Source organism: Opisthocomus hoazin, chromosome 13 (assembly GCF_030867145.1).
Source record: "Opisthocomus hoazin isolate bOpiHoa1 chromosome 13, bOpiHoa1.hap1, whole genome shotgun sequence".
NCBI classification, from domain to species: Eukaryota; Metazoa; Chordata; class Aves; order Opisthocomiformes; family Opisthocomidae; genus Opisthocomus; species Opisthocomus hoazin.
Window position 1 is genome coordinate 18,774,108 of NC_134426.1, and position 16,823 is coordinate 18,790,930.

General features: G+C 54.8%; 1 pseudogene and 1 gene segment (V, D, J or C); both read left to right on the plus strand.

Annotated features, from left to right (window-relative positions):
• Nucleotides 1–1,831: 1,831 nt before the first annotated feature.
• Nucleotides 1,832–3,212, plus strand: LOC142362973 (Ig lambda chain V-1 region-like). The segment is given in 3 exon segments: nt 1,832–1,900; nt 2,035–2,354; nt 2,956–3,212. Coding segments are annotated over 3 exon segments (623 nt in total).
• Nucleotides 3,213–5,540: 2,328 nt separating this feature from the next.
• On the plus strand, nt 5,541–6,040 carry LOC142363005 (Ig lambda chain V-1 region-like; annotated as a pseudogene).
• Nucleotides 6,041–16,823: the final 10,783 nt, after the last annotated feature.

The window sequence follows — 16,823 nt, forward strand, 5'->3', positions numbered from 1 at the left end:
GATTCTCCGGATCCACATCTGGCACCACGGCCACGTTAACCATCACTGGGGTTCAAGCCGAGGATGAGGCTGATTGTTACTGTGGTGGCTGGGAGGACAACAGTTCTGATCGGGGTGATGGAGGCACTGAGTACCGTGGAAGCAAGACACAGACACTATCATTGAAGAGGCAGGTTTTCAGGCCTTCTGCCTCTTGGCCAAGCAGAGTTGTCCCTGTGGGGTAGATGCCAGTTCCTGTCCTCTCTGCATGGCCATGGCTGTGAATATCATCCCTTTCGTGTCTTAGAGCACTGGAGGTGACTCAATGGCTGTGGAGCATTGTCCCTGTCATTGTTTGACCACCGTGTCTGTAAAGCAATGCAGGGATGAGCCCAGCAGCCCTGTCCCTGCCCTTTGCTGCAGGGCAGAGGTCCCCTGCGCTCCCTGGCTGGCCCCCAGGGCCCTGCCGGGTGCCTCCCTGCCCTCCCCCCAGCCCGGCTGCGCCAGGAGGCCCCGGGGCATCACCCGAGGGGGGTTCAGCCCTGCTGAAAGTGCAGCCCCAGCACCAAGAGGTGGGGACGTGCTGTGGGCGGGGGAGCTGGGCCAAAGCTCTGCCTGCAAGCCCTGGGAAGGGAAGTTTCCCCTGGGCACAGCAGCTCAGGGCCGTGCACAAGGCTGTCGGGGCAGAGCAGGGCTGGCCAGGAGCTGCTCTGTTGTGCTGCAAGAGCAGCCCACGGGCTCCTCCAGCGTTGGCTGTGTCTGCGCAGTGCCAGCCCACGGGGCTCATGCTCAGCCTGTGCCCGAGCCTCCCAGCACATCTGCCCTCTTGGGAAGCCCCTGACCCTGGCTGATTTCCCACCATGGCCCCACAACAGCAGGGTATGCCCAGCACCCAGACCACATCCCCGTCCTGTGCTGTGTGAGTTCAGGTCTGTGGCTATCACTGGGGACAAAGGCACCGTCTCCTTCATGTCATGAGGTGCCACTTGCTTTCATCAGTGACGTTTCCTCTGTCCCAACAAGTGTGACGGGGCAGGGGACAAGATGTGGGGGTGCGTAGGTGTGACAGGTTCAGGCTGTGGGTAGGGGTGCTGGCCCCATGGGGGCTGCATTTGCAGTGTCGGGATGTGCCATGTGGGCAGCCGGGTCCCAGGTGGCCTTGTGCCCCAGCTCTGTGCCCAGGACCATGGTGCTGGGGAGGAGGGCCATGTGCCATGGGCTGGGGCCAGGAGGGCAAGAGCAGGGCTGCTCTGAGCACCCTGAGGTCTTCAGGGGCGAGGGCAGCTGTGTGCTCCCTGAGAAGCCCCACTCCCAGCCCCCTCCCTCCAGGCCACTGCAGGTTACGTTCCCAGGTGCTCATTGGTCATAGATAAGGTTCAGCTGAGGATCTCAGAGGGATTGAAATGGGGACTTTATTCTTGCTTTTTCTCAGCTTGAGCACTGGCTTATCCTTCCATCCTGGCACAGGCACCGGCTTGTCTACTCCCCGCGACCCGTGGCAGGGCTGTTGGAGCTGTGGGCGCTGCCCGTGCCCCCTGCACCCTGCCCCAGCTCCCGACTCCCCGCACCCATTGGCCCTGCAGCCCTCGTCCGCGGCTGGGCACGGGGGTCCGTGCTGGTGGGTTTCGAACTCTGAGCTGGGACGTGTCTCCGTGCTGTGCCTGGGGACAAGCTCCACTGCATCTGGGGTGGTGGGGCTGGGCAGGAGTGGGGAGGGAGGGAGGTGGGGAGAGGCGTGGGGAGGATGCGGCCCTGAGCGTGGAGTCAGATTTGCATGGAGGGGCCGTGCCCTGGACAGGCGGGGGGTTAAAAAGGAGTCGCGGTCCACAAAACATCTCCACCGGCGTGGGGACGCAGAGCTGGTGGGATCGCGCCATGGCCTGGGCCCCTCTCCTCCTTGCGGTGCTCACCCACAGCTCAGGTGCCCTGGCCAGACTCGCTGCGCCCGGCTGTGACCCTTGGGCACAGGGGCTCCGTCCCGCTGTCCGGGCAGGGCTGTGCCTGCGGAACACTGGCTGACCTCCATCTTCTGCTCTCTCTGTTCTCCCTCTGCAGGTTCCCTGGTCCAGGCAGCGCTGACTCAGCCACCCTCGGTGTCAGTGAACCTGGGAGAAACCGCCCAGATCACCTGCTCCGGGAGCAGCTACAGCTATGGCTGGTTCCAGCAGAAGGTCCCTGGCAGTGCCCCTGTCACTGTGATCTACGCTAACGACAAGAGACCCTCGGGCATCCCTTCACGATTCTCCGGATCCAAGTCTGGCACCACGGCCACGTTAACCATCACTGGGGTCCAAGCCGAGGACGAAGCTGTCTATTACTGTGGAAGCTACGACAGCAGCAGTACTGGTGCCACGGTGACACAGAGCAATGGGGAAGTGATACAAGAACATCTCACCGTCACAGGGGCCAGTTAGGAGTCTCTGCTGTCCTCAGTTGATGGTGGCAGATCCACACCGTCGACCTGCCCTCACTGCCCTGTGCTGCAGGTGGCTGTGCCTGGTGTCCCAGCTCGGACGTTCCTTGGATCCCTAGGTCTGTGCCCATGCCCTGTCATTCGGTAAGGAGATAACTACCAGCAGCCCCGTGCCTGCCTTGAGCTGCAGGGCTGAGGTCCCCTGCGCTCCCCGGCTGGCACCAAGGGCTGTGTTTTGCCCAGTGCCAGCCCACAGAGCTCATGCTCAGCCTGTGCAGGAGCCCCTCACTCTGGCCAATATCCCACCATGGCCCCACGACAGCAAGGGGCTGCCCAGCAGCCTGCGTTCCTGGTCATGTGTTGGGACCAGGTGCCTGGGTGGCTTTGTCCCTCTCCTCATCATGGTGCTCACCCACAGCTGAGGTGCCCTGGCCAGATTTACTGTGCCCAGATGGGGACTTTGAGCACAGGGGTCCTGTCCCTGTCCCACTGCCCGGGCAGGGCTGTGCCTGCGGGACACTGGCTGACCCCCGTCTTCTCCGCTTTCTCCTCTCCCTCTGCAGGTTCCCTGGTCCAGGCAGCACTGACTCAGCCACCCTCGGTGTCAGTGAACCTGGGAAAAACCGCCCAGATCACCTGCTCCAGGTTTAGCAGCAGTAGTGCTGTTGGCTGTCACGAGCAAAAGGTCCCCGGCGATGCCCCCATCACTGTGATCTACAACAGCAACAAGAGACCCTCGGACATCCCTTCACGATTCTGTGGATCCATGTCTGGCTGCACAGGCACGTTAACCATCACTGGGGTCCATGCCGAGGAATGAGGCTCTCTGTTACTGTGGTGGTGCCGACAGCAGCTATGATGGTGACATGGAGCAATGGGGCAGTGACACAGAAAGCTCCCACCATCACCGGAGCTGGTTGGGAGTATCTGTTGTCCCCATTTGATGGTGGTCCAGGTCCCCATCATGGCCCTGACCTTGTTGCCCTCTGCTGCAGGTGGTTGTGGCTGGCGTCCCTGCTCAGCCATTGCTTAGAGCCCCAGGTCTGTGCCCATCCCCTGTCATTGCGGAGGGGATGACCCCAAGCAGCCCTGCGCCTGCCCCTGTGCCTTCCTGCACCACGGCCCCTCTTGTCACTGGCACCTGCTCCCCACCACCCTCTCCCCTTCCCTTGGACCTGGAGCTGCTGTGACGCGCTGTGGTTGCTGACGGGCTTTTCCTTGGCCTGGAGGTGTCCAGCTGGCACGGCTCTGTGCGAGCACCGGCATGGAAATGTCTGACTGCTCCGGCAGCCAAAGGGCTCTGACTGCAGCCACGCAGCACGGAGGGAGCGTGGTGCTGCTGGGCTGTTGCAGAGGCCCTTGTGCTGTGGGACACTGAAGTCCTGGGCAGGGGTAGGTATGGGCTGAGGAGCCGTAGCCATTGGTTTGGGGTGACCGGTGCGTCTGGGTGCAGGCCGGGGGAGCCCACCTGGGCTGGGCTGCAGGAGAGGGGTGCCTGGCCATGCTTGGGCTTGACCTGCCCACAGCAAGGTCTGTGCCTGATCCTGGGCATCCCTGCTGGGGAGTTCAGCCTGCTGAAAGCTCAGCCCCATCACAGACAGGCAGGACCGTGCTGCCAGCCGAGCAGCCAGGACAAAGCTTGACCTCCAACCCCCAGGATGAGGAGTTTGGGAGAGCAAAGTGGTGCTGGTGGGAAGCCTGGGCAGCCGACAGTCTACCAAGGGCTGCAGGCCAGGGAAGCTTGCGGCTCCATGCTGCTTTGGTTTGGACTGGATAAATGCCAGGTGCCCACCAAAGCAGCTCTGTCACTGCCCCACCTCAGCTGGACAGGCAAGAAAAAATATGATGAAAGGCTCGTGGGACGAGATAAGGACAGGGAGAGATCACTCACCAATTACTGTCACGGGCAAAACAGATTGAACTTGGGGAGAAAAGGAAGTTTAATTTATCACCAATCAATTCAGAGTAGCATAATGAGACATAAAACTAAATCTTGAAAAGCCTTCCCCCCACCCGTGCCATCTTCCTGGGTCAACTTCACTTCCATTTTTCTACCTCCTCCCCCCCGAGCGGCACAGGGGGACGGGGAATGGGCGTTGTGGTCAGTTCATCACACGTTGTCTCTGCCACTCCTTCCTCCTCAGGAGGAGGACTCCTCACACTCTGCCCCTGCTCCAGCGTGAGGTCCCTCTCAGGGGAGACAGTTCTCCACAAACTTCTCCAGCGTGAGTCCTTCCCACGGGCTGCAGCTCTTCACAAACTGCCCCAGCATGGGTCCTTCCCACGGGGTGCCTGCCTCCCCGTGGTCTTCATCACGGGCTGCAGGGGAAAAATCTCTGTTCTGGCATCTGGAGCATCACTTCCCCCTCCTTCTTCACTGACCTTGGTGTCTGCAGAGTTGTTTCTCTCACATAGTCTCACTCCTCTCTCTCGACTGCCATTTTGACTGCAGGATGTTTTTTCTCCCTTCTTAAATATTTTATCACAGAGGCGCTACCACTGTTGCGGATTGGCTTGGCCTTGGCCAGTGGTGAGTCCGTCTTAGAGCCAGCTGGCATTGGCTCTATCAGACATGGGGGAAGCTTCTAGCAACTTCTCACAGAAGCCATCCCTATAGCCCCCCCCACTTCCAAAACCTTTTCATGCAAATCCACAACACATGCCCAGGGACACTGCCCACTGCAGCTGCCCCACAGGCACCCGACGTTCCCTGGGGACTGTCGGTGAGAGGCTGGAGCCCATCCGGATGGTGTTGGGCTGTGGGACAGAGCCTGAGGCATGGGGCTGGGCACTGGGTGCTCTGCTCACCCAAGGCCAAGACCAGGCAGGAGAAGGGCCAGGCAGGGGGCAAGGCTGCAGCAGGACCCGAGGGAAGGAGGGGGGGAATGGGAGGATCAGTCTTGACGTCTGACGCTGGGGAGCAGAAAGGCATTGGTGCTGCCCCACGCCATGTGCCCAGAGCTCTCTGCAGCTGCTGCTGCCCTGGCCTCTCTGTGCTCTAGGTGGTCCAGGCAAGATGTATGCCCTGAGTGTGGGCTCAGATTTGCATGGAGGAGTCGTGCCCTGGGCAGGCGGGGGCTTAAAAGGGAGTCAGGGTCCGCAAAACATCTCCATCGGCGTGGGGACGCAGAGCTGGTGGAATCGTGCCATGGCCTGAGCCCCTCTCCTCCTCGCGGTGCTGGCCCACAGCTCAGGTGCCCTGGCCAGACTCGCTGTGCCCGGCCGCGGCCCTTGGGCTCAGGGCCTCCGTCCCGCTGTCCGGGCAGGGCTGTGACTGCAGGACACTGGCTGACCCCCATCTTCTGCCCTCTCTCCTCTCCCTCTGCAGGTTCCCTGGTCCAGGCAGCGCTGACTCAGCCACCCTCGGTGTCAATGAACCTGGGAGAAACCGCCCAGATCACCTGCTCCGGGCTATACAGCAGCAGCAGCAGCTATGCTGTTGGCTGGTTCCAGCAGAAGGTCCCTGGTAGTCCCCCTGTCACTGTGATCTACAACAGCAACCAGAGACCCTCGGACATCCCCTCACGATTCTCCGGGTCCAAGTCTGGCACCACGGGCACGTTAACCATCACTGGGGTCCAAGCCAAGGACTAGGCTGTCTATTACTGTGGTGGCTACGACGACAGCAGCAGCAATGGTGTGTGGTGACAATGAGTAATAGGAAGTGAGACACAGACTCCAAAATCAGCGGAAGGTTTTCACCCCTTCTCCCTCCTGGCAAAGCAGAGTTGTGGCTGTGGTGCTGATGCTGGTTCCTGTCCCCTCTGGATGGCCACGGCTGTGAATGTCCTCCCTTCTGTGTCCCAGACCACTGCAGATGACTTGGTGGTTGTGGACTGTTATCTCTGTCTCTACAAAATTCCCACTGTGGCCTGGTCTGCCACCCCAGTGCCTCTTGCTGTTGACGACCATGTCCTCCTGCTGCTGTCACATCATTTTCTGTGCTGGGATGTGTTGGGCTGGGCTCTGCTGCCCAAATGTGCTCCGGGGTTGACAGCAGCAGCAGCAATGATGTCGGCTGGTACCAGCCAAAGGTCCTTGGCAGTGCCCCTGTCACTGTGATCTACAATGACAACAAGAGACCCTCGGACATCCCTTCGCGATTCTCCGTACCTTTCTTTGGCTCCATGGCCACGTTAACCATCACTGGGGTCTAAGCCGAGCACGAGGCTTTCTATTACTGTGGTGGCTCTGATGGCAGCAGTTCTGATCTGGGTGGTGGAGGCACCGGGTAATAGGGAAGTGAGACACAGCCTACAGCATCGAAGAGGAAGGTTTTCAGCCCGTTTCCCTCCTGGCCAAGCAGAGTTGTGGCTGTGGAGATGAGGCAGGTTCCTGTCCCCTGTCCAAGGAGGTCACTTTGAAGAGCCCTACCTCCATTCCGCGAGGCACAGAAGGTGACTGTGTGGCTGGGGGTTCCTTTTCCCTATTGCTATAATAGTCTTATTGCCTCATCCCCAGCCTTGCTGCCTTTTGCTCCTGGCAACCCCATCCTCCTCTTGCTGCTGGAGCTGCCTCTGCTGGCTTGCTCTGGGCCAGGCTGGGCTCTGCTCCCCAGAAGTTTCTGTAGCCATGACCAGGTGCCTTGCCCTCAGAGGGTGGTGTTCTGCTTCCCTGCTGCTGCCAGCTCTCCTTGCAGGGCCATGGGTCTCTGGTCTTCAGTGCTGTGTGTGGGGCTGTTGGCCAGCTGGGGCATGAGGGCGTTTCGGCACAGGGGCCATGTCCCACTTGTGTGGTATTGACTGACCCCCATCTTCTGCTCTCTCTGTTCTCCCTCTGCAGGTTCCCTGGTCCAGGCAGCGCTGACTCAGCCACCCTCGGTGTCAGTGAACATGGGAGAAACTGCCCAGATCACCTGCTCTGGGCTTGACAGCAGCAGCTATGCTGGCTGGTACCAGAAGAAGGTCCCTGGCAGCGCCCCTGTCACTGTGATCTACAAGGACGACCAGAGACCCTCGGACATCCCTTCGTGATTCTCCGGATCCGTATCTGGCTCCACGGGCACGTTAACCATCACTGGGGTCCAAGCCGAGGACGAGGCTGTCTATTACTTCGGTAGTGAAGGCAGCAGTGCTGATCACATGGTGACACCAAGCCAAAGGCAAGCAAGACCTTGAGTGCGAAAGTGGTCGGTTTGATCTCCTGCCTCTGTGCCCAGCAGGGGCATCTTGCGAGCTTTGGGATTTTTCATTTTCCATGCCGCTGCCCTTGCCCATGTACCCTGTTTCTCAGGGCTGTTAGTATGTCCCCAGTTATATGGCTTTGGTGCTGGAGAGGCCCTGGCTGCGCTAGTTCTGCTGCCCAATGTCCATGTGAGGAGCAGAAAAGCCTGCAACAGTGTTAGGAGTTGGAGCCTACGGAGCTGCCTGGGAAAAGTTTGGAAGCATTTTTACAACCTTAGGCTGAGGCTTACCTGGGGCCCCGTGCCATTGCAGCTGACCTGTGGGCATGGGGCTGGGTGCATGGGCATTTGCCAGGCTGGGGAAGCCTCTGGCACTGTGGCTGGGAAGGGAGAGCTTCTCTCTCAACCCCTTGCTCTCCCATGGGTCTGGCTCAGCCACCTGCAGTGTCTACGTCCCTTGGACAAACCACCTAGATGTGCTCTGGGAGTACCAATGGTGTTTATGGCTGGTACCAGCAGAAGACAACTGGCAGCGCCCCTGTCATAGAATCATAGAATGGTAAGGGTTGGAAGGGACCTTAAAGATCCCCCTTTTCCTATCACTACACACCCTTGTGAAAAGTCCCTCTCCATCCTTCCCGTAGGCCCCTTCAGGCACTGGCAGGCTGCTATAATGTCACCCCGGAGCCTTCTCTTCTCCAGGCTGAACAGGCCCAGCTCCCTCAGCCCGTCCTTGTAGGAGACGTGCTCCAGCCCTCCGATCATCTTTGTGGCCCTCCTCTGGACCCGCTCCAGCACATCCATGTCCTTCTCATGTTGGGGGCTCCAGAGCTGGATGTAGTACTTCAGGTGGGGTCTCACAAGAGTGGAGTAAAGGGGCAGAATCACCTCCCTCGACCTGCTGGCCACACTTCTCTTTATGCAGCCCAAGATATGGTTGGCTTTCTGGGCTGCAAGCGCACATTGCCGGCTCATGCTGAGCTTCTACTCCACTGGTACCCCCAAGTCCTTCTCCTCAGGGCTGCTCTCGAGCCACTCTCCGCCCAGCCTGTGTTTGTGTTTTGGATTGCCCCAACCCACATGCAGGACGTTGCACTTGGCCTTGTTGAACTTCATGCGGTTCACGCAGGCCCACCTCTCCAGCCTGTCAAGGTCCCTCTGAATGGCATACCTTCCCTCCAGCATGTCAACCACACCACACAGCTTGGTGTCATTGGCAAACTTGCTGAGGGTGCACTCAGTCCCACTGTCCATGTCGCCAACAAAGATACCAAACAGCACCGCCGCCAGTACCGACCCCTGAGGCACACCACTCGTCACTGATCTCCACCTGGACATCGAGCCATTGACTGCAACTCTTTGAGTGCGTCCATCGAGCCATTTCTTATCCAATGAGTGGTCCACCTGTCAAATCCATGTCCCTCCCATTTAGAGACAAGGACATCATGCGGGACAGTGTCAAATACCTTGCACAAGTCCAGGTACATGATGTCAGTTGCCCGCCCTTTGTCCACCAAAGCTGTAACCCCATCATAGAAGGATACCAAGCTGGTCAGAAATGATTTGCCCTTGGTGAAGCTATGTTGGCTGTCCCCAACCACCTCCTTGTTATCCATGTGCCTTAGCATGGTTCTGAGGAGGATCTGCTCCATCATCTTGCCAGGCACAGAGGTGAGACTGACTGGCCTATAGTTCCCCGGGTCTTCATTTTTTACCTTTTTAAAAATGGGGGTGATGTTGCCCCTTCTCCAGTTGGTGGGGACCTCCCCAAACCGCCACAACCTCTCAAATATGATGGAGAGTGGTTTGGCAACTTTGTCCGCCAGTTCCCTCAGGACCCATGGATGCATCTCGTCAGGTCCCATGGACTTGTGCACCTCCAGGTTCCTTAGGCAGTCTCAAACCTGGTCTTCTCCTGCAGTGGGCAGTTCTTCCTTCTCCCACTCCCTGCCGTTGTCTTCTGCAACTTGGGCGGTGTGGCTAGAGCACTTGCTGTTGAAGACTGAGGCAAAAAAGTTGTTAAGCAGCTCAGCTTTCTCCACATCCCAGGTAACCAGGTCTCCAGCTTCCTTCCAGAGAGGGCCCACATTTTCCCTAGTCTTCCTTCTGATACCTGTAATGTAAAATTTCTTCTTACTAGAGTGATTGTAATTAAACTAAAGCAGATTCTTGCTGTTTTGAGAAGGCAGAAAAGTTCTAAGATAAAAAGGCCCCTAAATAACGCAACTTCGACAAACTTGACTTGCTGTTTTGGGGGGGACAGGAAAGCTCTAAGAGAGACTCCTAAATAATGTTATTTGGACAGCTCAGCCTTGGGAGGGCAGATGCACCAAGCTACACAGATAAAGAGACATCAAGAAGGCAACAAGACCAGAGCAAAACAACCTGGAAGGACACGGTATATTGGATCTTAGAACTGAGTTTGCGCAGAAACTATGGTCAACCAGCGGACACTGTGGTGAGGAGTATAAGCCTTCATCTTAAGACCCCCAAAGGCCACCCAAGGACACTAACAGACATGCGTGAAAGACATTAACAGATGCTAATTAGATCTTGGAAAAGTCATGAATATGCTAAGCATTTCTCAGAAATATAATTAATATGTACATTGTAATTGTATTTAACCTTAAATGACAGCATGTTTGGCACGCACGTTTGGAGGAGATATCCCCCGTGTGCCCGGCGCAGTAATAAAGAATACCTGCTTAATAGTCTTCCGACTATTGAGTCTTCAGTTCCAGCTGTTCACAGCATCACTTCTGGCAACCCAGGTGGGACCCACTCTACTCGACTGCAGGACCCGCTGAGAACAGGACTCCCTAGGGTACCCCTGGGATTTCCCGGAGGGACTCCTCGCCTCAATCGAATCACTGCGGGAGCAGACAAGGACCATCTAAAGGAGTAAAGATATTCTTTAATTATTTTTTTCCTTTCCTTTCTTTCTCTGTTTTGAAATCTGAGACTGGTCATTTGGAGAGTTCTCATAAGTGATATGAGACGTCCTACGCTGAGCACAGTATACCAGGCTACTAGTGCCTGGGGGTATACATTTTGGTACGTTGGTACAAGCACTGGTTAAGCTTTGTACTTCTGTAATAACGTACTTTAGGTATTTGTATTTTAGTACATTGGTACAAGCACAGGCTAAGCTTTGTACTTCTGTAATAACGTGGTTTTGGTATTGGTACACTTAGGTAATCCACTGAAGCTGTACTTCTGACAATACAGATTTGTTGGTATTGAACTCGGATATCGGACATCTCGGATACTGGCTTGTTAACATACCCCTCTAGGCATCATAAAACCAACAAATGAGTATGAATGTGTGTGAATGGGAGTTAACTGGTGAATGAATGTGTAACTGAAAAGCAGTACAGCTGTAAAGTGGGGGTGAAAAACTAGAAAAACTGCGCATTTCACCATGAACCTCTTTTTCTCGTAAATTGTGTGAACATGGTCAGAGTGGAACAGAAGGGGATGACAGGTTAAAGTTGTTAAAATAATCTGTGGAAAGATAACAGAAGTACAGAATCAGTAAAGTGGGGGGACAGCAAAGCAGTGACATTTTGAAGAAAATCCCTTAGGATGTATCCTAGCACATTAGAAAGATTGTATGACTGTGTGTGAAACCCCTGTGTGAATGACAAGTAAGTCAAATAAGTACAAATAAGTACGAAGCAAGTGTGGAATTCTGCTCTCCTGTGAGAGAAGCAGCCGGAGGTGAATGAAGCCGGTTTTTGACTTGGGACTGTTGTATTTAGACGCTGATTTAACGGGGCTGCGGTTTATAATTTCTTAAGTATCAGTGCAGGGTCTTCCCGTGGCAGGGGGGGTGGGAATTTTGAGAAAGTCTCTCCTAAGATGTATATTGAAACACTGGGAAAAATACGGGGAGACCTCCCCCCACTCGAATACAGCTTAATAATGTATGGGGTTTAGTTTGTTTAAAGAAAAATTGGCATGATTTAGGAATTGAATTGGGATCATGGGAATTGGTTTTAAAATACTTACAAGTTGGTATATTGTCCTGGGTTTGGCCAGGACAGGGATAATTTTCACCAGAATCCAAGAAGGGACACAGCCGGGTGGGCTGGCTCAACCTGGCCAAACAGAGCAGGGTATTCCATACCATGTGCCGTCATGCTGCATTCTGGCTGGGGGGAAGCTGGGCGGCGGGAACTCACGTGCAGCTGGAGCGCGTGGTGGCAGGCGGTGAGAGCGGCTCTGTCCGTTCCTGCTGTTTGTGTTGTGTTTTCCCCTTATCTGTATTGTTGTTGTTAATGTTTCCCTTTGTTTGCTGTTCTGTTAAACTGCCCTTATCCCGACCCACCAGTTTCTGCCTGTTTCTTTCCATTCTCCTCCACACTCCAGCGGGGGGAGGGGCGGCAGAGTGACTGCGTGGCGCTTTTGTTGCTGGTCGCAGCTAAACTATAGCACTAAATTTGGTGCCCAGTGTGGGGCGGGGATAACGGCAGGGCTGAGCAGAGTGTGTTAAAACAGCTTTCTTACATTTTGTTAAAATTTATTATACGCATTTACTGTGTTAGTTAAATAGTCGCCAGTAAAAAATGTTGCTGACATTGATCAGATGGCTGTGGTACTTGAACCCTTACTTGCACTATGTGTTCATTGCTGTGCTGTTCATCATCTCTGGGAGAAAGATCAGGATGACGATTTTGCTCTACTGTACGATATCCACTTATGACAAGGTAACATCACTGTGCATGAGATTAGGCTTGTATTTGCATGCGGCACTGCGGTCATTTCCATACCTCGGATCCTATGTCTTAGAATTTATTAACAATCGAACCCAATCTGTGGGGAAACCCCGAGGGGATGCTTTCCCCCACTCTTTCACCCCTCGTCTCTCCTTCAGGCTGGTCCTAATGGCTTTTGAGAATTTCGAGTACCCGTGGGATGCTCAGGCCAGTGTGTTTCTATTGTTATGCCTCCGGAATGGGTTTCAGGTTTTGTTTAGGGTTAAACAAGTAGTTAAGAACGTGGTGCAGAGACCTGCCCCGGGCCCCGGGATTGGATAGCTGTGAGTGGCTGGGTGTGTGGGATAGCATGGGCAGGTGTCTAGGGCAGTGGGCACCCCCAGTGTCTTTGAAACTCACCCCTGAACAAGTACAGAATCCGGACAAACTAGTAAAATATCTGTAAAAAGTGTGCTGCCACCCTGGGAAGTCCAGAGAGACACAAATCACTGCCACGTGCTGGGGTCTGGCTCACGTCTACCGAGCCCTGTTCAACCTGATTCAGTGCTCTAAAGGGGAAAGGGGGGGAAAACGAAGCGGCAGGCGCTGCGGCTGGTGCTGCCCCCCCAGCTGGCCCTGCAACCTCTCCAACCCGGCGGGCACAGCAGTTGCTGCAGCTCCAGCTCCAGCCACAGGCACCGTGGCTGAGCCCAATGACCAACCTGTGCCGGTAGCAGTTGCCTCTGTAAAACTAAAGAAAGACGTAAAGAGAGCAGATCGCTCTGGGAGGGATGACGATGAGCCAGGGTCATCGCAGGAGACAGAGAGCAGAGATCATCACCCGGTCCCTGTCCCTGGGCAAGCTGCGAGAAATGCAGAAAGATTTCAGCCGCCACCCAGGCGAACACATTGTCATCTGGCTGCTGTGGTGCTGGGATAATGGGGCCAGCATCTTGGAATCAGAGGGCAAGGAAGCCAAGCAGCTGGGATCCCTGGCCAGGGATGGGGGCATTGACAAGGCCATTGGGAAAAAGGCACAAGTCTTCAGCCTCTGGAGGAGACTTCTGTCAGGCATGAGGGAGAGATACCCCTTCAGTGACGATTTTGTATGCTGTCCTGGCAAGTGGACCAATATGGAAAGGGGTATTCAGTACTTGAGGGAATTAGCTGTGCGGGAGCTTGTTTACTATGAACCAGACGATGAGCAGTTGCCCACAGACCCAGATGAAGTCCAGTGCACATGACACATGTGGAGAAAGTTTGTACAGAGCACACCATCCTCATATGCCAACTCACTGGCAGTAGTAGACTGGAGAGGTGAAGAGGCACCAACAGTGGATGAGGTGGCTGTCTGACTCCAGCAATATAAAGAAAGTCTCTCTTCCTCCCTTGTCTGAGCCGTGGAGAAACTGGTCCAGCGACCCGAAATGAATATATCCTACTCCCCACCTCTATGGGCCAGCATCTCAGCTATTAGGGGCAGGCGTTTCTCTGCTCAGGAGAGAGAATATAGAGGCTATACACCATGGGGACCTTGTGGTTCTACCTTCGTGACCATGGAGAAGGCATGAGGAACTGGGATGTAAAACCTACCTCAAGCCTAGAGGCATGAGTGTGTGTTGCGAGGTAAAACAATCACAAAAGGGGATTCTTCTAGGAAAAATGCTGCTCCAGTTTCTAGCAGTCAGCTCTCCAGACCAAGTAGACAGTTTGCTCTTGATTCTGATCCTTCTGAAGGGACCTCCAAGTCATTTTTCCAGCAAGTGAGCAGCAAATTCTCTGACCAGGATTAGAGTGGCCCTTCCTCCAGCCAGGTGGAGGAAAGGGACAACCGCGTTTATTGGACAGTGTGGATTCGATGCCCTGACACGTCAGATCCACAAGAGTATAAAGCTCTAGGGGACACTGGTGCACAGTGTACTTTAATGCATCAGGTTTCAAAGGGTCAGAGTCCATTTGCATTTCTGGAGTGACAGGGGGGTCCCAAGAGCTGACTGTGTTGGAGGCTGATGTGAACCTAATTGGAAGGAGTGGCAGAAGCACCCCATTGTAACTGGCCTCGAGGCTCCGTGCATCCTTGATATAGACTATCTTAGGAGAGGCTATTTCAAGGACCCAAAGGGGTATCAGTGGGCTTTTGGCATAGCTGCTTTGGAGACGGAAGAAATTAAACAGCTGTCCATTTTGCCTGGTCTCTCGGAGGATCCTTCTGTTGTGGGGTTGCTGAGGGTTGAAGAACAGGTGCCAATCGCGACCACAACGGTGCACCGGTGACAATATCGCAGTAACCGAGACTCCCTTATCCCCACTCATCAGCTGATCCATCAGCTGGAGAGTCAAGGAGAGATCAGCAAAATTCGCTCACCCTTTAATAGTCCCATATGGCCAGTGAGAAAATCTACTGGAGAGTGGAGACTGACAATAGACTACCATGGCCTGAATGAAGTCACACCACCGCTGAGTGCTGCCGTGCCAGACATGCTAGAACTTCAATGTCAGCTGGAGTCAAAGGCAGCCAAGTGGTATGCTACAACTGACATCGCTAATGTATTCTTCTCCATCCCTTTGGCAGCAGAGTGCAGGCCACAGTTTGCTTTCACCTGGAGGGGCATCCAGTACACCTGGAATCGACTGCCCCAGGGGTGTAAACACAGTCCCACCATTTGCCATGGACTAGTCCAGACTGCACTGGAAAAGGGTGAAGCTCCAGAACATGTGTAGTACATCAATGACATCATTGTATGGGGCGACACAGCGGAGGAAGTTTTTGAGAAAGGGGAGAAAATAGTTCAGATCCTTCTGAAAGCCGGTTTTGCCATTAAGCGAAGTAAAGTCAAGGGACCTGCGCAAGAGATCCAGTTTTTGGGAATAAAATGGTAGGATGGGCGCCGTCAGATCCCAATGGATGTCATCAACAAAATAGCAGCTTTGTCTCCACCAACCAGCAAAAAGGAAGCACAGGCCTTCTTAGGTGTTGTGGGTTTTTGGAGGATGCACATCCCAAATTACAGCCAGATTGTAAGTCCTCTGTACCACGTGACCCAGAAGAAGAATGATTTTGAATGGGGCCCTGAGCAACGACAGGCATTTGAACAAATTAAACGGGAGATAGTTCATGCCGTAGCCCTTGGTCCAGTCCGGTCAGGGCAAGATGTTAAAAACGTGCTCTACACCGCAGCTGGGGAGAATGGCCCAACCTGGAGTCTCTGGCAGAAAGCACCAGGGGAGACTCGAGGTCGATCCCTGGGGTTTTGGAGCCGGGGATACAAAGGATCCGAGGTCCGCTATACTCCCACTGAAAAAGAGATTCTGGCAGCATATGAAGGCGTTCGAGCTGCTTCAGAAGTGGTCGGCACTGAAGCACAGCTCCTCCTAGCACCACGATTGGCGGTCCTGGGCTGGATGTTCAAAGAGAGGGTCCCCTCTACGCATCATGCCACCGATGCTACGTGGAGTAAGTGGGTTGCGCTGATCACACAGCGGGCCTGAATGGGAAACCCCAGTCGCCCAGGAACTCTGGACGTAATCATGGACTGGCCAGAAGGCAAAGATTTTGAAGCATCGCCAGAGGAGGAGGTGACATGCTGAAGAGGCCCCACTCAATAAAAAGCTGCCAGAAAATGAGAAACAGTATGCCCTGTTCACGGATGGGTCCTGTCGCATTGTGGGGAAGCAGCAGAGGTGGAAGGCTGCTGTATGGAGCCCTACACGACAAGTCGTGGAAACTGCCGAGGGAGAAGGTGAGTCGAGCCAGTTTGCAGAGGTGAAAGCCATCCAGCTGGCTTTAGACATTGCCAGTCGAGAGAAGTGGCCAGTGCTCTATCTTTACACCGACTCCTGGATGGTGACCAATGCCTTGTGGGGGTGGCTGCAGCAATGGAAGAAGAACTGGCAGCCCAGAGGCAAATCTGTCTGGGCTACCTCATTGTGGCAAGATATTGCTGCCCGGCTGGAGCAGTTGGTTGTAAAAGTGCATCATGTGGACTGTCACGTCCCTAAGAGTCAGGCCACTGAGGAACATCAGAACAACAAGCAGGTGGATCAGGCTGCCAAGACTGAAGTGGCTCAGGTAGATCTGGACTGGCAACATAAGGGTGAACTATTCATAACTTGGTGGGCCCATGACACCTCTGGCCACCAAGGAAGAGACACGACATACAGATGGGCTCGTGACCGAGGGGTGGACTTGACCATGGACACCATTGCACAGGTTATCCATGAATGTGAAACACGTGCTGCAATCAAGCAAGCCAAGCGGGTAAAACCTCAGTGGTATGGAGGACAATGGCTAAAATATAAATACGGGGAGGCTTGGCAGATTGACTACATCACACTGCCACAAACCCGCCAAGGCAAGCGCTATGTGCTCACAATGGTGGAGGCCACCACCGGATGGCTGGAAACCTACCCTGTGCCCCATGCCACCGCCCGGAATACTATCCTGGGCCTTGAAAAGCAAGTCCTGTGGCGACATGGCACTCCCGAAAGAACTGAGTCGGACAACGGGACTCACTTTCACAACAGCCTCATAAACACCTGGGCCAAAGAACACGGTATCGAGTGGGTGTATCACATCCCCTACCATGCACCAGCCTCTGGAAAGATCGAATGA